At 30.8% G+C, this 22,448-nt stretch overlaps 1 protein-coding gene across 1 annotated transcript; it reads left to right on the top strand.

Moving 5' to 3' along the window:
* Positions 1–4,983: 4,983 nt before the first annotated feature.
* LOC114376786 (P-loop NTPase domain-containing protein LPA1 homolog 1-like) lies at positions 4,984–11,876 on the top strand. The gene is made up of 8 exons (XM_028335063.1): positions 4,984–5,179; positions 5,350–5,494; positions 7,925–8,187; positions 9,154–9,235; positions 9,366–9,791; positions 9,894–10,631; positions 10,741–10,851; positions 11,291–11,876. The coding sequence occupies exons 2-8, from the start codon at positions 5,360–5,362 to the stop codon at positions 11,648–11,650; spliced, it is 2,115 nt and encodes a 704-aa protein (XP_028190864.1). The 5' UTR covers positions 4,984–5,179; positions 5,350–5,359; the 3' UTR covers positions 11,651–11,876.
* Positions 11,877–22,448: the final 10,572 nt, after the last annotated feature.

The following is a 22,448-nucleotide window of genomic DNA, read 5'->3' as shown; positions in this document are numbered from 1 at the left end:
AAATATTTTATAAGGAATAAAACCATTTTTTTTAAGGATGAAAATAAAAAAATATTAAATTACAAAAAAAAATATATTTAAACCTTAAAATTAATTTATTCATATTATGCATTTTTTATTTACAAATATTACTTATTAATTGTTAGTAAGAAAATTTAAACTCATGATATTTATCATGTTTTTTTATCATCAAATCAATCTTATATTTTTAGTTTTAATTTGATCGGATAAGTAAATTTATAAAATAAATGCAATATATAACACTAAATACATATACTAGATTATTCAAGTTTTCAATATATGATTTTATGTTAAATATTTAAAAAATATTTTCTACAATGATGTTACTTAGTTTCAACAAACTCATCTCTCGTAAAAGATATATGGACGTAGTTTTAAGAAAAAAATGTAATAGCTAATGAAGCCGTAAATGCATGTTGGTTATTATAATTTAAGAAGAAATTTGACAAACTTGTATTAATTAATGACATCTATTCCCCTAAACGCAAGTTATTAAATACTAGTTGGTCGTTGAAGTCGTTGTTGCATGCCGCGAGGGCAAGATTGGGAATGGTGAAGTTTGACACATAACAAAAATCACCAAAAATAATCATTTGCTACAATTTATTTTTAGAGAAAAAAAAATTACATGATATAAATTTTTTTATACAATCATCAAATTACAATTTATTATATATAATAAATTTATTAATTTTTAAAATAATTTAAATAATAATTTGTGATTAAATTATTACGTAAGGTTTATATTAGTTTTATTTTAAAATATATTAAAAATAAAATAAATTTATATTTTCTTTTTTATCTCATCCTAAAGACGGATATCTTCCTCTCTTGCTCGTTCAAAGTCACTGAACAAATAAAAACATATACAATATGGCAATGCAAGTAAACAACAAACATCAAGATAAAATGTCAGATATATATGTATATGTAAAGAATAAGACAACACAATGTAGCATAGACTTGCTATATCGCTATCCACGGTCAAAATCAACCGCTGTCTATAGATTAAGAAAAACGAAAGAATTTCTTAGAGTATGTTTTCTTTATAATCAATTAAGTTTTGCGAATACTATTTGGTTAATATGGTGTGGGGTTATAAAACCTAATTAATAAATATTTCTATTTTTATAAGCCAAACTAATAAGTGTTGATAAGTGGGAAAAGGGTGTTATTTACGTACACTGTAATTGGTGAAAATAATAATAAATGTAATACTTTAAAATAGTATTAAATTATTAATAACAAAAACGAAACGGCATGCAATCTATAAATACTAGTGTGATACATGGTAGGTTTTCTTTATCAACAATCTATAAATAAAGAAAAACGAAAGAATTGCAAATGGTAGGTTTTCTTTATATACTAGTTATTAAATACATCTGTTCCCCTAAAGGTAAGTTATTAAATACTAGTGTGATAAACCATTTGGTACGTTTTCTTTATAAACAATCTATAAATAAAGAAAAATGAAAGAATTTCAAATGGTGGGTTTTCTTTATAATCAATTAAGTTTTGCGAATACTATTTGGTTAATATGGTGTGAGGTTATAAAACCTAATAAATATTTTTTTTATAAGCCAAACTAGTAAGTGGGAAAAGTGCATTATTTACACTGTAATTGGTGAAATTAAATATTAATAAATGTAATACTTTAAAATAGTATTAAATTATTAATAACAAAAAAATATGAAAGTATGGAGATACGAGGGCAATAGGTAGAATCATTGCTTTTTTAGCAGCCCTAGCCTTGAAAGAAATGTTGATTCTTCGTTTAAGAAACGCAGACATATAGGAACCGTTCTTTAATTTCTTTCTTTGCTTATATTTACCAAGTCAACTTGTTCGAGTTGGTAAGGTAACATTACTTCAAACATAGATAAAATAATTTTTTTTAAAAAGGAATAAAAGAACATTAAAGCAACACTTTTAGATTTTACGAAAATACATATTAGCATTTTCTTCTTCTTTAGAATAGGAATGTTTGAGTGCTCAAGTTTTATTTACTGTGAGTCTGAAATTTCCTTATACATACTTTTCATTGAATTATATATTCAATTATTAATGAAATATTATTTCTAACATAAATATTTGAGAAGGAAAAATTCTTTTAATAATATGTTAATATAGTAATTAAGTGAAAATTCTATAGACAATAAATCAAATATAAACTATTTTAAAACCATTTTCATTCTTATAAATGCTACTTAAATAGATTGAAGACTCATTTTAGGAGAAATACAAAAGTCCAAAACTTAATTTTAAAATCTGTTCTTCATTTATCTTTTTTTACGCACTTCATTTATCTTCTTTTGTCATGATCGAGTTTAGTGATCTGAGTCAATATGAGTTTAGTGTGATAATAAGTACTCTTAAAGACCATTTTAGAAATTAATTAAAATACCACAATGTAATATAATTTATAAATAATATTTTTTTTTCTATACCATTGATATCCTCTATTGGAGAGACATTCATGTTAAGTTGTTGGTATTATTATGAGTAATAAAGTTTTTTCTCTAAGTATTTAATGTAATTACATACCAGAATTTAAATTTGAAACCTTTGATTAAACTAAATAATTCTACATTAATTGATCTACACATTTGATGCTTCATATAATATATCATTTTTTTTAATGAAATTACATTTAATTTAGGAATTGAATAAGATGATATATATATATATATATATATATATATATATATATATATATATATATATATTATAATATAAGTGTAATTAATTACTCAATTTTACCTAATTTAGATTAGATAAAAAAGTTATACATTGATAATATAAAATGTTTTGCACAATTATTTAATTATAGTCTATTATGTATAATAAATTTATTAATTTTTAAAATAATTATCTTAAAGTAATTGAAGTAGTAATTTGTGATTGAATAATAGTATAAATTTTTTACACAATAGTCAATGCACAGATATTATACTCATTTTTTATAATTGTTTCAACTAACTTATTATTTTTTCCTGTTTTAGATTAATAGATTCACTTTTAATAAAAATGATAAATCTCTCTTTCATTTATTAAATAGATTCATGTCCAGACACACAAAAAAATCATTTCCTATAATATTTTCTCCCAAAATAATTAATATCTCTCTTTTCTAAAAAAATATATTTAAATAACGTAATTATATTTATGGACTTTTTATTTCCTATAGTATTTTACCTCCAACAAATAATAATTTTCCTACTTCTGAAAAATAACATTGGAAATGATAATTATTTTTGGTATTTCCTATAATTTTTACTATCTCAAAATTATTTTTGAAATAGGAAAAATTATTTGTTTTGGTGGGAAAATATTATAGCAAATAAAAAATTCATGAATATAATTATGGTATTTAAATATTATTTTTATTTTTTTCAGAAATGGAAATTATTTTTTGAGGAAATGATATTATAGAAAATGAATCTATTTAATAAATGAGAGAGATATTTATTATTTTGTTTTAAACGAATCTATTAATTTTAAAAGAAAAAATAAATAATTTAAAAATCATTAAAAATAAGTATTAATCTAAATTAGTTAAAATTAAATAATTAATTATTTTTCTTGTGTACAATGTTGTACGTGTTTGAAAAATCATTTAAAAAATTATACCTTTGTTTATATAGGCAAGTCTATGTAATATAAAAATAGACTTGAATAATAAAAACTATTTATAAGTTTTTAACATTTTTTTTTCTGAATGCATAAGTTTTTAACTTGTTGCCTATTGCGCTCCTGAAAGTATGCAACTTATCAAAGTGGTTTCTTTGTAATGCCCTGTCTTGATTTTCTTTCTTTCTTTTTTTTTACTGAATGCCTTGTCTTGATTGTTCATGTGATATTTGTTGTGAATGTCTTGACATAATTTCTAATGAGTTGTATGGTCATATAAACTTTTAAAAGATAAATTGTTTGACAGAAAAATTGACTTTAAAATAAACCACGCACTTTTAAATTAGAAGCATCAGTGCTGTGAATAATCAAATTAGAAGTAATCAGTGCTGTGAGTAATCAAATTAAAATCGTTCAATATTTGAACTTATTTCATACAAATGGTTATTTATTCCATACACAACCAATGTGTGTGATAGGGAAACGGATTCCAAACATTTACAGATTCATAAACTGGAATGATTAAATGAAGATTAGACAATTTATAATTTTTTTATCCATAAAAAAAACTCATTTATCATAAAGTTTGCAAACAACTCACATACCCGGCCTATTTTTTTTTATATATATAATTCAGATTTCATTATTTTATATGTATATTTTAAGTTAAATTTATTGACATAAAATATAAGTTATTTAATTTTCATTCAATAATTCTAATTAACCGAAAGTGTGAATGCCAGTCCGTGAGTATTAACCTCTCTCCCATAGTAATTTGGAAGGGTAAGTAAAACTAAGTATGATTTAGGATGAACTCTCCCTTAACCCTCTAAGTCCTCAAACTAAGGATGGGTTATATTTTCAACTGCTTTTTTAATATTTTTATTTTTTATAAAATTATTTTTATAATCATCCATCTCTTTCAATTTATCTTTATTTATCTGTAATTTAAATTTTAATATATATTTTTAAAATTATAAATGATTAAAGATAATTTTATATTATAATTTAAATTATTTAATTATAAATGTAAAATAAAATTATATATTTTAAGATAATTATTATGTTGTTTATCACAAGAAAAAATATTTTTTCAACTTTTTTTAATAAGTGTATATTATTAAATAATAGGTGATTGATATAATCAACGCCGGATAAGACTATTGATGTAAAATTGAAATAGTTGATGAAGGAGGCAAGCAAGACTTTCTTTCTCACTGTGATTCCAAAAAAAAAAAAAAAACGCGGCTAATGAAATTCGCGGATAGCGCGGGGTCAAATCCGTCATTTCGGAAACCTGGAGGTGCTATTTAATTTTGGATTTCTAGAGAGAGAGGAATGAGAGATCGTGTCGTGAATTAGAGAAACCAAACCTGAATGCCGCACCGTTCAATAATCCATTCTTGAAACAATGGCTGAGGAACATCTTCGCCCTACTACGCTACTTCTTTTTCTCGATCTTCTTCCATAATCAATCATCTCATCCTCCGCAGCATTGTCATCGTTGTTCCGCTTTCGCGTTGTTGCGGTTAAGTTCCTTTCTGTGTGGGGCCGGGTCGCATGAATGTCGGGGAGGGGACATTTTCTTCTTTTTTGTTTTTGTTTTTGTTTTCTTACGGTGGAAGTTATTTTCTTCTTCTTCTTTTTTGTTGCATGCTATAACCGTTTTTTTTTTTTTTTTTGAATAATCCTTTGCAGGTTGGTTGCGATGGGCGAGGTGGGGAAGATACTGTACATAGTGGTGGTCGAGGACTCCGAAAAGAAAGAGTCCTTTCGCTACTCGCGTCCCGTTCTGCAGAGCACGCTCCAGCTCATGGGATGCAAAGCGCGTCACGCCTTCAAGGTGCTTTTTTCTTTTTCTCTATTTTCGATTCGCCATCCAAATTATTCTTCTTTCATGATTTTGGATTCATATGTGTCCATACTTTCGAATAATCTCCCAGCTTTATTTGTTTGTTTATTCTTTGATCACCGTTTAATGTTTGCAAAGTATTCATTGGTTTTGCTAATCAGTAATCTTCGTTAGGAACATCTGATTGTCCACCTTTAGAGGAGTCTCTTTTCTTAATCATGTTTTTTCCATCGATAATGCTCGAATCCGATCTCGGAGGTTTTATTACCATTTAGTTGAGTTTTATTAACTTTTTCTCGTAAATTAAAAGACTTTGTTAATATATACGTATAAATTGGTGAGGGTGATGGACACATGGTTATTCTGGATCATTATTCCGGACCATAGGACAATTTCTTGTATTTTAGGTTGGTGATCTATATTCAGGTTCTGGATTTGAGGGACTCTAGTGGAAATTTTGAGGACTGTTTTTTTGTTTTGTTTTGTTGGGGGAGGGGTCTTTTTCACCTTGTTGACCGAAAGTAGTTTGACATGTTTGTTCTTTTGCTTTGCCCGTTTCACATTTTCTGGTCCACGATTGTGATTAGTTTTGTCTTCTTTTCGGTTCGTGTTTACTTTGACTGCGTTGCATTTGGTTCTGGGCTTTTTTTTATTCAACGGCGTATGGAGACTAGAAAGGGTTTAGCATGCGTTTGAAATTTGTAAGAAATGGAGAAACTGTGTTTCTTGTATTATTTTGGCAAGGTAAACCGATACTTTGTCAATGCAGTGGATAACTTGGCAAACCATTGACCAAATGCTTTTCTAAGTCCATAGATTAACTAATTTAACTTGGAAACTCGTTTGTAACCTGTCTTGAGCACATATAAACTTCATGCAAATCTCCATGTAAAAAGACATTTGTCACATCCAACTGAGATTAGTCCCACCTTTTGCGGCAGCTACAATTAAGAGGCATCTAACAGTACAGTACCGGGGCTAATGTCTTTGTGAATCAGCACCTTCAACTTGCGTATAACCCTTGGCAACAAAGCAAGCTTTATAGCCTTAATTATGTACACCCATTTCGACCCAACAGGCTTCTTACCAACTGTGAGTGACATTAGGGATCAAGTAGTTATTGTTTTGCAATGCCACGAGCTCAATATCCATTGCTTGACTTCAATTGGGATCCGTTTGTGCTTGACTCCAATTGAGATCTGTTTGTGCTTGACTCCAATTGAGATCTGTTTGTGCTTGAGAAAAGGTTTTAGCCTCATCTTGAGTAGAGATGGCTGAGAGAAAAACTTGGTGTGAATGGGAAAAACGTGAATAAGAAAGGTGTACCTGATGATGCTGAATTAGAGGCAGGTGCATTAGAGGATACTACTCTAGGAAGATTGTACTAACAATCATTAAGATGCCGTGGGATATGTCTATCACAGTGTAGTCTTGCATCAATATTCAACCTTTTTTTTATTTGTTTTATTTAATTATGTTTTAGTGAGAGATGATGCATTCAAAGTGTACTATTGTAGTTAAATATTGGATTACTACTCTGAATTTTCTTTTTCTACCTCTATCCATTTGAATGGAATGAGATTTGAATCTTAACGAGATGTGGCTAAGTTGGAGAGAAAAAAATGCACTTTTGATCAAATATAATCTCTAAGCCTACAACCAATCATGGTAGGTCCTTATTTGATACAGAAAACTTGTCTTTACTGCTCTATCATGATCATATCTTGTTACTTAACAATAGGAAAGGGTACCAATTCATGGATCATAGTTGCTTATCTTTATTCAATTATAAAGGGAAATATATATTGATTGGAAAGTCTTTGTTACATGTTAAGAACCATCAACCTAATATGAAGTGTGGATACAACAGAAGACATAGACATGACATGGATATTGAGATTTGTCTACTTCTAAAGTTATAAGATACAGAATTGGTCGGTACTGCAACATATATTAATATAAGATTTTACTTATTGCGTACATCTTAATGAAATAGAAATACTATGTTTTTTAAAGTTTAAGGACAAAATTCATCAATATAAAAATCCATGGATCTTGACCATGTTTGACCGAAAGTTTAGAGATTAGAAACACATTTTTTTTGTACTATTATTCATCTACCAATTGTTATGGTACCCTGCCAGTATTGGAACAAACATTTTAAAGAAAAGTAACAAATAATGAAAGATGCAGACTAGAGGCATTGTTGATTTTTGACGAGTATTTGACATGGATATGGGCTTAATACCAATATGATAGATGTGGATATTTGATATACAATGTGTTTTTTGGTTATTAGTTTATGCATTTTTTAATGAACTTTTACTGGTTAATTCTTACATGTCTTGTGCAGAGACTTCGTATAACATCAGAATTTTTCTAAAACATTATTCTGACTGTTTTTCATTTTCCTCTTATCAGATCAGCCAAAGAGTTTTTGAACAAACAAGGAAAGAGAATTCTACTGATATTTTGAAGCTGGAAGTAGAGGCTTTATCAGGTTTTGATGCTTTCAAGAAGAATTTTGTGAAGAAAGATGGTAGGAGTGTACCATTTGAGTTGTACAAAAGGCGCACATCTGCATTTGTTCGGAGAGAAACTTTTCTAGATATTGCCTGTGATGCTCTGGCAGAGTACAAGTATGTGGGTCCTAACCAGAGAGCAGACTTGGTATTAGCCTGCAGGTACTGCATTGTTTATGTTTATTCCTTTATGAGGTTATGATCTACAGTAACCTTAATTGAAGGGGGAAAATAATTCTGACCACTTGTAGCATATGCTCTCTTGTAATGGAGTTTATTAATTCTGACCACTTGTAGTATATGCTCTCTTGTAATGGAATTTATTAAGTTGTATGACTTCATAGGGTTTGCCATGGTTTCCATTTTATTGATCCAGATGTTCTAGTAGTTGTACCATGTTCTTACTTAGCATGATGTATTTATTGAATCTGGATTACATTCGTTTGATTAGGCATTTTGCTTTAGGTGTTATAATGTTATATGAATTTTGAAAATGTCAATAGATATCTACTAATAAAATATTGTGATTTACTGATTTTCATGGACTTTCATTGTATGTCTTGTGAATTGTGTTAGGGGGCTTCCTAATCATTTATCTTTTTGTCTTGCCCGCAAAATATGCTGTGCCTCTCTTCTCGAAATTGTTGGTGAACTCTCAGAATTTGGCATCTTTATGTTTGAAATACAACTGTTTGGTTTTATGAGGAATGTGAGTATCCTTCCCAGAAATTTGAAGAACTGAGAATGGTAGATCTGAGTTTTCAAAACAGCTTGCATACTGATTTGGTTCTAGTTACCTGATTAAAACCATACCTCTTCATTTTCTAAATAATTGTTTTTGTAAATATTTTCTTCCACTTCTGGTTTTATTTCCATACTGAAAATCAGAAAATCTATGGACTGAACATTCAATTGTCCCTTAATAGTTGTTTTGGAAGATTCTTTTTTTCTATCCTAAGTGAATTACCAAGCTTTAACGTGAATTACAACATACAGGATGCTGATAACTGATATTTGTAGCACCAAAAATTTTACTTAAATTTTATACTTAACCTGAGGAGTTTTTTTTTCTTCAAAATATGGTGCAACTTACCCTCCTATATTTATGATGATTTTCTTTGGTTGCAGGATCCGTGAAAGGAAAGAGTCGGTGACAGTGTTACTATGTGGCACTAGTGGCTGCGGCAAATCTACATTGTCTGCATTGCTGGTATCTTGACAAAGAGAAACAATTGTTTGTTTTTCAAATGCGAAAAATCTTGTATATATGTGAGAAAGTTGAAAATGAGTAATATTTATACCTTACAGTTTGATAACTATCATTTATATCTTCACTTCAGGGAAGTAGGTTGGGAATCACGACAGTGGTATCGACCGATTCTATTCGGCACATGATGAGAAGTTTTGCTAATGAGAAAGAAAACCCCTTGTTGTGGGCTTCTACGTACCATGCAGGGGAGTGTTTGGACCCTGTTGCTGTTGCAGAAGCAAAGGCTAGAAGGAAAGCAAAAAAGCTGGCTGGTGTGTCACATTCAGTTTCCAAGGAAGATGTAACTGAGGGTCACAATTCTAGCAAATTTGATGTTAGGACGTTGGAGATGAGCTCTGGTCCTACTGAACTGCTAAGTCCAAAACAGATGGCTATTGAAGGATTCAAGGCACAGAGTGAGATGGTGATTGACAGTCTTGATAGGTTAATCACTGCATGGGAAGAACGAAAAGAGTCTGTTGTCGTGGAGGGAGTTCATTTGAGCCTCAACTTTGTTGTATGTTTGATTTTCATTATTGTGTCCTTCACTATTTCTTTTCTTATGGATATCAATTTATTTTCTCATTAGATAGCAATAAAAACTTGAATACTCATGCAGATGGGGCTCATGAAGAAACATCCTTCAATTATACCATTTATGATACACATTACAAATGAGGATAAACACTTGGAAAGATTTGCTGTACGTGCAAAGTATATGACTCTGGACCCAGCTAAAAACAAGTATGTGAAGTATATTAGAAACATCAGAACAATCCAGGAATATCTCTGCAAGCGTGCTGAAAAACATTTAGTTCCCCAAATAAACAATACCAATGTTGACAAGAGTGTAGCAGCCATTCATGCAACGGTGTTCAGCTGTCTTCGAAGGCGTGAGGTTGGGGAACAACTATATGATCCTGTTAGAAATACTGTGACTGTTGTTTATGAGGAATATAGAAATCAATGTGCAGCCAATTCTTTGAGCTCGAAAGGAATGTTTCAACTGATCCAAAGAAAAGGTTCTTCAAGGAATCTGATGGCTCTTGTTAATGATGATGGATCTGTGGCAAAGGCTTGGCCTGTTAATTTAGTTGACTGTAATGGGAAGCCTGTATGGTGCCATGGACCTGAGAATGGAGTTGGACATCCAATGTATGGTCCCTTAAGAATTGGCAAGGCAGAACCTGTCAATCTTCAGTTTGGTTTTTATGGGATCAGTGCATGGCCAAGTGATGGTGGCACTAGTCGTGCTGGAAGTGTTGATGAGTCTAGAGCTGATGGGACTGATACTGGTAGTAGATATGTATCCTCTTGCTGTAGCTCGCCAAGGATGTCGGATGTTGCTGCAAAGGAGGTAAATTTAAACTTTTTTCATAATTAATGGCTTGTTATTGTCAATGGTGATAATAATGAATAAGACAAATCATTTGTTGATTTTATTATTATTTTTGTATTTTTTTTAGCTCAAGGAAGATTTCTCAGTGCATGGTAGTGATGAAGAGATTGACGATCAACCAGAGGTGGGCAGTGATGAGGATTTTAGTGATGATGGCGGCAAACATGCCCTTGAAGAGGTAGACTTCTGTTTTCATGTTTTAACTCATTTACCTATCTGTATATGTTATGAAATTTTCCCTACAGTTTCAAGTCTTTTGGGTTGATTTTGGTTTTGTGCTTGTTAGCAACAGCAATGAATTTACAGTGAGTGTGTTTTGAGCGTTAACAAAATTTATTTTAATCTTTGTTCTAATGTAAAAACTACTCAAAATTACTGTAATTCAATATTAGGTTCGAACCCAAAATAATTTTTTTTAAAGGTGAAACCGAACATGTGAATATTTACTTAAAATTACTTTAATTGGATTCCAATGTGCTTCTGAGTAATTCATGAAACTTAACACGCACAATGTTGTTTTTTCCATGATGGTGAGTTATCACTTGGAAATGAATTGTTAGTGGTATGTAGTAAACAAGAGTCCTGGGTCATTTCTAATGTTTTCAATTGCTTTGCAGGTAGGATCAGTTGATGAGGAATCAACAAAATCCGACGAAGAGTATGATGATCTTGCGATGCAAGACGTGCTGGAAACTGGATATTGGTCAGATGATGAAGAGTATAGGATCAGGGTAGATGGTGTTTCCGGTGAACTTGGAACTAAAATGCATGGGGGGTACAAGTATCGTCGGAACCTGGATATTTTCCTTAGAAGTAGAAGCGAGTTGGCAGAGCCACTATGTTCTTATTCTTCTTTGCTCGTGGAAAAGAATGAGAGGAAATCCAAATTAAGAACACGTTCTCTTAGTATTCCTGCATTAGGAAAGCATCGTTCAGCAGTGAATGATCCCATCCTTTCTGGTGCTCCTCAGAGGTAGCACTACCTACTTTCCCTCTTCAACAATACTCGTAATGATCAAATCTTTTTAGTGTTTTTTTTGGTTGACTATATCTTACGATGTCCCATGTGTATATAGTAGAGCGTTCAAAACCTTACTGGTCTTGTAGTTATTTCGTTGATTTGATATGGATGAATCAATGTTTTGACATTTTTCTACAGATGTATAGAAAGAAATGCAACATCGCCCTTATCTCTTGAATCAATAAAGACTCTCCAATGAATCGAGTGTTCGTGGTTAAGTTGATTGTGATTTTTGCTTATTTAGATTTAGATTTTTGTTGGGTAACAGAGTAACAAAATAATATTTCACAACTAAAATTAAATGATAAAAAAAATTAGAATTGACACAATATATTTGAATACATAGGATAGAATAATTATACACAATCACATGCAAGACTAGAGAAATATTTTTGTTAAGTTGAAAAAAAATTACAGCCTCTTTTTAAATACAAAGAGAGAATAATGATACAATCTTTTCTCAGGATAATATACACTCTCTGTATAGTAGGAAAATTCTCATGAATCTTTCCCTTAAAATGGGATGCATAGATGAGCAAAATGGCTTGTTATTATTGGCAAAGAATTGTGTATACATTGAATGCCATGACAAAATTTCTATTCTCCAACCAATTTTACAGGCCTAGCTCTGTAGAGGTAAATTTTACTAGCCATTTTTGACTTTTTATGCCACAAAAGTGAGTTTACCATTTGGTGGTTTCGCAATTTTAAGATAGACGGTTAGATTTTTATACTTTTAATTAGTTAGAATATTTTAAATATTATTATAAAAGTCTGATAATTTATAAAAAACTTCGTATCCCATTGCCCAGAGGCTCTTCGCTATGCGAAGGTATGGGGGAGGGATGTTGTACGTAGCCTTACCCTTGCATAGGCAAAGAGGCTGTTTCTGGATTCGAACCCATGACCAACAAGTCACCAAGGCACAACTTTATCGCTGCACCAGGGCTCGCCCTCAAAAGTCTGATAATTTATAATTTGATAATAATTAAAAAAAACTATTAGTGTAATTTAGTGCTTGTAATCATTGTTTTCGATTTATATAGGTATTATTTTTTATTTATTAATCATATAACTAATTGGGATATAGCTATTTTTTGATAAAAAATAAAAACTAGTTTTTTAGTCCACAAGACTGCCGAAAGGCCGAAACAAACACAACTATCTGTAAAAAATTACAGCTTTATAAAATATATTATTATATTATTTTATATTTAATAAATGAAACAGAAAAATGAAGAAAAAAATTTTCAAATGAAAAAGGAGAATTAAGCCGTTAATGGTAGAACATTTCTTTTTCTCCTTCGTGTGTGTTCATCGTTCTTCCATCTCTACTGTGCATTCACCCAAATCGTCTCTCTCCCTCCATTGTGTATTGATTTCACCACTCCTAATTCTCAGTGACACATTGTGAATGATTAAAAGAGAGAAGAGAACATCGCTTAATTAGAAGATCTGAAATTCTTGTTTCGTTCGACTTTGTTTGAACTCAATGTATCGGATCAGAATTTTGTTGAAAATTAGTTGTCAAAGGTGGTTCACCTAAAGCTATTGTCGCGGCTGCATTCCGTTCTCTTAGTTGCATATCGTCTAAACCCTTGTCACACTTGATGTGAACGTTGTCCAACATTAATCATTGGAGTTACTTTACCTGAAACTATTGTTGCGGCTGCATTTCTCTCATGACCTAGAGGAATGTTTTTTCTTTTCTTTATGAAACATTTGCAGAGAAATTCAAAGTGTTAACTAATGTGTGATCCGTGGTTAACTCTATTAGGTATATAGTTAAACATAATTTTACTGATAAGTGATTAACACTATTCATTAGAGTGGTTAACTCAATAGTTTTTGTTATGTGACTTGATATAAGTGATTTTTGTATAAATACATATGTGTAACACAAGTATTTATACAAAAATTTCAAAACTTTAGGCATTATTAATTTTTTCTTATGAGACGATGGTTGTTGTGCCTGTGACAATTGTATTTGTGTGCTTCTTTAGTTGTTTGGATTTACAGGTATCTAGATTATGAGTTATTGTGCTAGAAGTTTAAGGTTTTTGAGTATGAGATTTGGGATATGTGTTGATGAGACCCAATACACCACAAAGTGCAAATGGGTTTGTGCAAGTAAAGGAAATTGTAAAATTACAAAGAAATAATACACATTTTTTTCCTTATTTTAATCCTTGGCTTTTATCATATTGAACTTTTGATACACACTTAAAAAATAGAAATTAGTATTATCTGTCTCACTCTTTGAATTAGTTCACGTTGTTAAATCTTATTCTCTTGTTTAAACTTTTTTATTTTTTAAGATTTTAATACAAAAGGAAGTTGTTGTAGATTCACAAGCATGACACACACACACACACCCCTTTCATGTTGTTTTTATGATTTAGGAATAGAGTATGTGTGAGGATTTATATTAAATAAAGTCACGTACTAACTTTGACAACTCTCATATGTAGTGACCATAACAATGACATTGTGTAAAATGGTTTTCATGTAGATAAACCTCTTATTGTGAAATATTTCACATAGGATTCATGAAGATGAAGACCTACTTTCTCATGATGATGATATTGACGATAGAATTGAGAAGCTCAATTAAGAATTAATTGAATGTTATTTTGAGGATAATCGTGTGATTAATTGAATATTATTTTGAGGATACAAATAACAAGCATCCTTTATTTTAGAATAGGGTCTTCAATTATGTTATATTATACATTTGTGATTAATTGAATGTTATTTTGAGGATAGTTGTGTGCATAGAATGGTTAAATTAGAATAACATCAAAATAAACTTTTGTCATGTCATCCAAAAAAAAATTCTACTTATAGCAAGAAAATTACGTAAGCTGCATTTACTGGTTAGTTATGTGCAAAATTAAGATTACATTACTAACCTAAGTGATTACATTCAATTGGATTTTATTTTAAAGTCAAACTTTCATTATAAACTACATAAAAAGCTGATCGAAAATGATTTGATAAGTGTATAATGCACATGTTAACTTTTACTATTGTTTTAAATTTAGGCACACCATTTGAAAGAAATTTGTATTCATGCTATGAATAAGGTGGTTAAGTCTATAATAAATAAAGGTTATTCTTTTACCACTAATGGTTAACTCTAACTCTTCTAATATTATTACTCAAAAGTCACATGCATGTGAATAAGATTTTCTTTGGCTCATGCCTAAAAGACTAAAATTGTATAAGCAAAACTTATAGCATGTCATCTAAGGGAATAATTCTATGACACCAAGGGAATCATGTAACCTATATTTACTAGTTAGTTATGCGCAAAGTTAAGGTTGCATTAGTAACTTAAGTAATTACATTCAATTGAATTTCGTATTATATTCAAACTTCTATTGGTTAGTTTTGCCAAAAGTTAAGGTTATTTTAGTAACTTAAGTGGTTACATTTAGTTGGCTTTTGTTTTACATCAAAACTCTCAATGGTTAGTTATACCAAAAGTTAAGATTACTTTAATGATTTAAGTGGTTACATTTGATAAGATATCGTTTTACATCCAAACTTTCACTGGCTAGTTATGTGAAAGTTAATGTTACTTTAGTAATTTAAGTGGTTTCGTTTGATTGAATTTTGTTTTATATACAAACTTTCACTTGTTAGTTATGATCAAATTTAAAGTTACTTTAGTAACTTAAGTGATTACATTCGATTGGATTTTGTTTTACATTTAAACTTTCACTAGAAATTACAAAAAATGATCATCCTAAATGATTTGATAAGTGTATAATACAACTCTTATTCTCTTATAATTGTTTTATATTTAGGACACATCATATGATGAAAATTTCTATTCGTGCTATGGATAAGGTGATTAAGTCTATAATAAACAATGATTAACCCTTTTTCATTAGTGGTTAACTCTAATCATTCTAATATAATTATTCAAAAGTCACGTGAACAAGAATTTGTTTGTCTGATGTATGAAATACTAACTAAACTTATATGAGAAAAACATGTGTCATGTATTTCGAGAATAATTCAACCTTTATCATACGAGGATCATGAAAGCTACAATTACTGGTTAGTTATGCCTAAAGTTAAGGCTACTTTCTTAATTTAATCGGTTACATACGATTAGGTTTCATTTTACATCCAAAAATTCATTAGAAACTACACAAAATGACGATCTTAAATGATTTCATATTTGTACAATACACATGATAATTGTTACTATTATTTTAAATCAAGACACATCTTATGATAAATATTTGTATTCATTCTTTGATTATGGTTTTTAAGTGTATCATAATTGATGGTTAACTTGATATTATTAATGGTTAACTTTAATCTTGTTAATATTATAACTCAAAAGTTGAATTTCATTTTACTTTCAAACTTTTATTAAAAACTATAAAAAATGATGATCCTAAATGATTTAATAAGTGTATAATGTGCATGCTAACTCTTACTATTGTTTTAAATTTAAGCACACCTTATGATGAAAATTTGTGTTCATGCCATGAATAAGGTGGTTATGTCTATAATAAACAAAGTTTATCCTTTTATCATTGGTGATTAACTATAACCCTTCTAATACTATTATTCAAAAGTCACATGTGAACATGATTTGGCTCATACCGTAAAGACTGAATTTGTATGAACAACGTCTGTGTCATGTCATATGAGGAAATAATTCTTCTAAGGAAAACACACAAATTACATTTACTAGATAACTATGCGCAAAGTTAAGGACTTAAGTTTACATTAGTAACTTATGTGGTTACATTCAATTGGATTTTATTTTACATTTAAACTTTCATTAGAAACTAAAAAAATGACTATCCTAAATGATTTGATAAGTATATAATGCACATGTTAACTCTTATTATTATTTTAAATTTAGGCATACCATACGATGAAACTTTGTATTCATGTTACAAATTAAGTGATTTAAGTCTATCATAAATAATAGTTAACCTTTTATCATTAGTGGGTAACTTTAACTCTCCTAATATTATTACTAAAAAGTCACATGTGAACATAAATTTCTTATGCATCAAGGACCGAACTTATATGAGGAAAGCACATGTCATCTCATTTGAGAATAATTCAACCTCTACTATACAGGTATCACACAAACTACATTTTTTGGTATTTTTTTTTTCATTTTTGAGGTAATTATTATTCACTTATCATTTGATAAGCCAAAAAAGTGGTTAATGATAGATACACATCAACAAATTTGTTGCATAAGGGGTTGACTATTGAGACCTTAATTTATGCTTATTCATTTTGTAGGCAATGGTAACCATAATTTTATATGTAGTTAACCATAACTTACAATATTAATAACTTTTTAGTCAAAATTAACTATCCTTGCAAATGTAGTTAACCATAGATAATATTGAATAACCTTATGAAATTAATCACTTGTGATACATGCATGGAATGCAGATCCATGGCTAAAATTAGTTACTCTTCATTTCATTATCATCATTCATTTTCTTAAAATTAATTTGGGGGGGGGGGGGGGGGGGCAAGATTAGTTACTTGAGTAGTAACTCGTAAAGAACCACATGGCCTAAAAGCCATAATATTTAAAAGAATCAATTATTTACATTTCTAAAAGAGAAGCTCCGAAAAGCATGGTAATAATATTTACAAAAAGTGGACATACTATAACTGCTAAAAGAAAAATGAAAAAAAAACTCATTAACAACAGGAAAAAAAGAAAGGAAAAGACATCAAAGAATTTTACAAACACTTGTTTTGAACTATTTTGTACTATTTTCACGAGGATTTATTTGAGATCTTCACAACAAAATCAATGTTGCATACCAAGATTGGCCTCAGGATAGTTCTTATATTAGCACTAAATAAATAAAAGCCTACCCAAATGTCTGATTCTTTTTCTTTACCTGGTTCATTCTCTCTAGTTTCTTCTATTAAGCATCTTCAAACCAAGCCAACAAAAAAATGTCAATTATATATTAATGAAAGAGATCATATGCAAAGTTCAATGGCAAAGTATTTATCCATAAGTCATCCAGTTCACAAAAGTATTTGCTTGAAATTCATCTGGTGTGTTGGACCGTGTATTACTGTAGGATAACTCAGATTCAATTTGTTTCCTTCCCTGAGAATATTGCATAGAATTAGTGTGTAAATTTTGACATATATACAGACAAGGTAATTTAACAAGTAAAACACACTTAAACTTGTTAAAAGTTTAAACTCACATGCAAATACTAAATAAATGATAAAAGATTATTGTATATCATTACATACAATTATACAAACTCAATGGAGTAAATTAAGCATAAAATGGAAGAACACACCATCATGCAAATAGGGAACACAAGTTCCAATTTCTATGAACACAATATGAGCTCATTGAACATTTTACCTTGATCACTCTTCTCCAACCTCTAAACAACTATTTTTTATGAACTAGATGGGGAGCCGTGGTTAAAATTTGTATGAAGAGCTTGACAAGATGAGGGAGCCATGACATGTAGGACACACCATTTTCTAACCCACATACTCCCCATCTTCACATATATAAGGACTCATGAAAAACAATGCATGACCAAATCAAAATTAAGTAATCCTCTATGTCTGTGTCTCAAATCAAGTCTTTCTCTTTGACAATTTTTTTTCCACACAAACATAAGAAGGAGTACAAATCAAAAAGACAATAAGAAAACTTGTAAATGAAGGGAAGTGTATGTTATTAAAGGTACAACCATACAAGTAGATTTATAATAACTTTTTTTTTTTACTAATATAACTATCGCATAACAAGTCTCAAATTTTCTTGGCACCTAAAAAGAAAAAGTGGGGAGGTTGAGAGTGGAGTGGAGCTCATATGCATTCCAAACCACAAGTTTTGTGACAGAGAGCTATCCCAAGAGCTTAATTAGAGGACAAATTCTTTTCAAGAAGGAGGGGATGATAAAGGGCTATCCAAAAAGCATAAGGGACTATAAGCACTTCATGAGTTGAAGGGTCCAACGACAAGATCCAAAGCCAAGTGTCTACAAGAAGAGATGGCCAAAAGGATCAAGGATGGACTACTCATCAAAGGCAAGGAAGGAGAAGATCACAAGGAACTGAACTGGAACACATTGAAGATTGTTAAACAACTCGCTTAGTCTCACCAGCTCGCTAAGTGCAATTCCAGTAATTAGGCTTAACACGAATGTCTGACTTAGCACAATTCCAACCTGAGGAGAGATTGGGCTTAGTGCGAGACACCTAGCTTAGCACAATTCCAACCCGAGAAGAAATTGGGCTTAGCACGAAGTGTCTGACTTAGTGCAAACCTTCAACGTGAATTTATGAAAATTCTTAATTCTTGTTTATTTGTGTAATGGGCTTGAGCTTGATGTAAATAGGCCTTATTAGAGGCTTAGTTATCTTCTTAAGCCTAGATCTATAAATACTCAGGAACTCTTAATTATAGGAACTTTTTGCATAATTAAAATTAACTTTGTGCTTAGAAAGAGCTTAGTCTCTTCTTTGGTTTTTGACTAAAAACCAAATTGATTCTTATCAAGGAAGCTATTCTTTTGTGGCAAATTCTCCTTCAGCTTATCAATTCTCCGTGGATCATGGCATCATTATGTTCATCTTTGGGAACTAGAAAAGCAATTACAAACAAACTTTCCACCTACTAGTGAACAATAAAAAATTAAAACATTTGACACATATGCAACATTTCATTAAAAAATCAGGATGCAGGTATGAAAAAATATGATGCAACACATAAATATACCTGAAATGTAGATAAGATAAGCATAAAGTCGTGGGTAAGAAATAGACAAATACACGACCAACAAAGGCTGGAAAACAACCACCAACAAGCTGGTGCCAAGCACTGCATCTAGGATTCTTGTCCATTTCAAGTTTAAAAATAAATATGGACAGTATTTTAAACAAAATAATTTAAATAAACAAGGCGTTATTATCAAATCTATATTCCAAATCACTTGAACAACAGAAAACCAGATCGAAATGTTCGTAGAATGCCTAACATACATGCAAATCTAAGAATCAATCGAAACAAAATGCAAAAAATGTTTGCATAAAACACAAAGTACATACATATATGTAAATCTCTAAAACAATACAAAATGAAACACAAATAATACACATATACGACAAAAAATCATGAAGAAACGCATAGTTCACATGCAGAAAGAGAACTAATAGCATAAATGGATCCATATTTAACATCTCAACAATGCAAACAAATGAAATCAAGAAAATGTAGGTTAAAATATTTACAGTACAAAGATTTAGGGTTGAGGAATTAGACTTGGATGTTGCGTTCGAGGCAATAAATAAAGCTCCTAACAAGCATTTCTGACTTGGATCTTGGTATGGCTGTTGCGGATTGAAATGCACTCTCTCATTTTAGCGAAGAAGATCGAAGCTTGAAGCGAAAAGGAAAGAAATAGATTTTCTTTACAAAAACAACCATCAGAAATTAGGTTTTCTGACCCCTCTTTCCTTTTTTCAATATTTGTTTTTCATTTTAAATTTTGTATTTTTAAATAAAAGGATATTATATTTTAATGCCAACTCATAGGTGTCTATTGAAGGTGCAACACTGTTGGGGTGTTCATTTAACATTGTCCTTCATTAAATTAGACAAACATGACTAAGATAAGATGAAATGAGAAAAAAATAATTTGAATTGGTTTTTGTTAACTTTTCAAATTTTAAATATTTTTATTTTGAAATACTACAAGTATTCAATTATTTATTCGATAAGATAGTAATATATTTTTTATAGCTTGTTGGTTCATACTTAACCTGACTTCTTTTATACCTAGTAGATGAAATAAAGGAAGTGATACATTATTCTGTTCTTAAATTTTACTTTACATTAGTTTGATTGGGAGGAGAGAAATCCAATAGATTAAATAGAAAAGAGATAATTTAAAAAAATATATAAAGTTGTTTAGTTTAAATGATTGGAGGAAGATAATTTAAAATACTTTTATTCTCCTAGCATATGTGTGTCTTCTAACTGAATTTAATGGTTAAAATTAATACATAATTAATTAAATTGTAAGATTTAATCAACAAGTCACTTCACTTTAACTTTGCACAAGTTAATCAATTAGCTACCTTGAATAATTTATCAAAACAATAGAAAAGAAAACTAGAAGGGTTATTAGTACATCACCTCAAAGATGGTCACATGTTTAGCTCAAAATTGAGGAGAGAAAAACAACTCTTCATAACTCACGTATGTCAAATTTATTTTCACACTCAAGACATCTCCAATAAGAGATCTCATTTTAGGTTCTTAACTACTTTTTTAATGGATCCCGTAATGTCACATCACTCTTAAGATCTCTTAAATATTTTACTCTAATAATAGATTTCATTTTGAGATCTTAAACCATTTTTTATAAACCTCACAAGGGACTCACCTAATATTTATTTATAATTTATCTTAAAATAATTAATTATATATTTTTTAATTTCAATTTTTTTCTTTCCTCTTCCCTTCCCCAATCATCCCACCCACCCCCTCTTTTCCTTCATTTTTTCCTTTCTTCTCCCCACCTCCTTCTTCCCCTTTCTATTTTATCTCACACTCCTCCACCCCTCACCCTCTGTCATGCCACCCAACCCCACCCTTCACTCCCTTTGCAAACTCGACCACCACCATCTGTTCCTTCCATAACCCCCCACCCCCACCCTCACCTCCCTCCGCCTGAAGCATGCCAAATGAAGGTAGCCCAACAATGGATCTAGTATAGACTTTAATACCATATTATAATGTGGGTTATGAGCCTAACTCAACCCTACAAAATTGACTTGTAAGATAAGGGTTTTCCCTCATTTATGTACTTTAATATAACCTTATCTCTAATCAACGTGGGACTAAAACACCACCATCAAGGTTACACTTTAGGCAACCCCCAAAGAGGTTGTAACAAAGGCAGGCTAAGGGGTGTTAACGTGCATGAGTTATGACAAAAAAAAATATCATGTCACATTGTCATTCATCATGGGCCCACAACATTATGCTTATACTCCTTAGAGCATCCCCAATCGGAGGTGCTTCGTGGGTTTCTTAGCCTAAGAAACGATTTCTTTTGAGTTCTTTGGTGTTGGAACAAAGTGATGTGGCAGAACCAGTTTCTTCAACGAACAGTGCATTCCTTATCTAAGGAATCGTTTCTTACCAACAAAAAAACTATTATTTTCATAGAATCCGTACTCCCCAACCACAAGAACAACAAAGTGATGAAGCGAAGGAAGAAGATGAATAATTCCAACAAACCAGGTTAAACAGATGAAGCAAACGCAGAGATGAAATTTCAAAAAAAAAAATTACATTTTTTCCAAACAAATCAAATCACCCAATGCAATCTCAACTCAAAATAAAATACAAACCAAATTAAAGAGTACGAACAATGACCAAGAATGGAGTATGAATAGTGATCGTGACTCCAACAATGTCGTTACGACAAACTTTGAACATCGTGGGTTGCGCATAACTTTGAACATCGTGGGTTGCGCATGCTAGGATTGTGGGTTGGGTGGCTGGGCAATGAGTTATGTTGTGCGTGACTGACGTTTGGGTCTGGGTTGGGTGGTGGTGCGATGAAAGGACACGACGGTGTTGGAGGATGGGATGGGCTGGCTCGATGAGAAGTTTAAGGAAAGTGAAGATATGCTAGGGTGAGGTGGCGTTGGAAGTTTGAGGACAAGTTAGGGTGGGGAAGCACTAGAAGCTTCTA

This window comes from Glycine soja, chromosome 11 (assembly GCF_004193775.1).
Source record: "Glycine soja cultivar W05 chromosome 11, ASM419377v2, whole genome shotgun sequence".
In the NCBI taxonomy this organism is placed as follows: Eukaryota; Viridiplantae; Streptophyta; class Magnoliopsida; order Fabales; family Fabaceae; genus Glycine; species Glycine soja.
This window is presented reverse-complemented; position numbering and strand designations above follow the sequence as displayed.

Excerpts from the sequence above, each read along its gene's own strand:
- LOC114376786 (XM_028335063.1), top strand. The coding sequence starts at position 5,360 with ATGGGCGAGGTGGGGAAGATACTGTACATAGTGGTGGTCGAGGACTCC. Across the intron at positions 9,236-9,365 it reads CTACATTGTCTGCATTGCTG|GGAAGTAGGTTGGGAATCAC; the intron begins GTATCTTGACAA and ends TCTTCACTTCAG. Across the intron at positions 10,852-11,290 it reads GCAAACATGCCCTTGAAGAG|GTAGGATCAGTTGATGAGGA; the intron begins GTAGACTTCTGT and ends ATTGCTTTGCAG.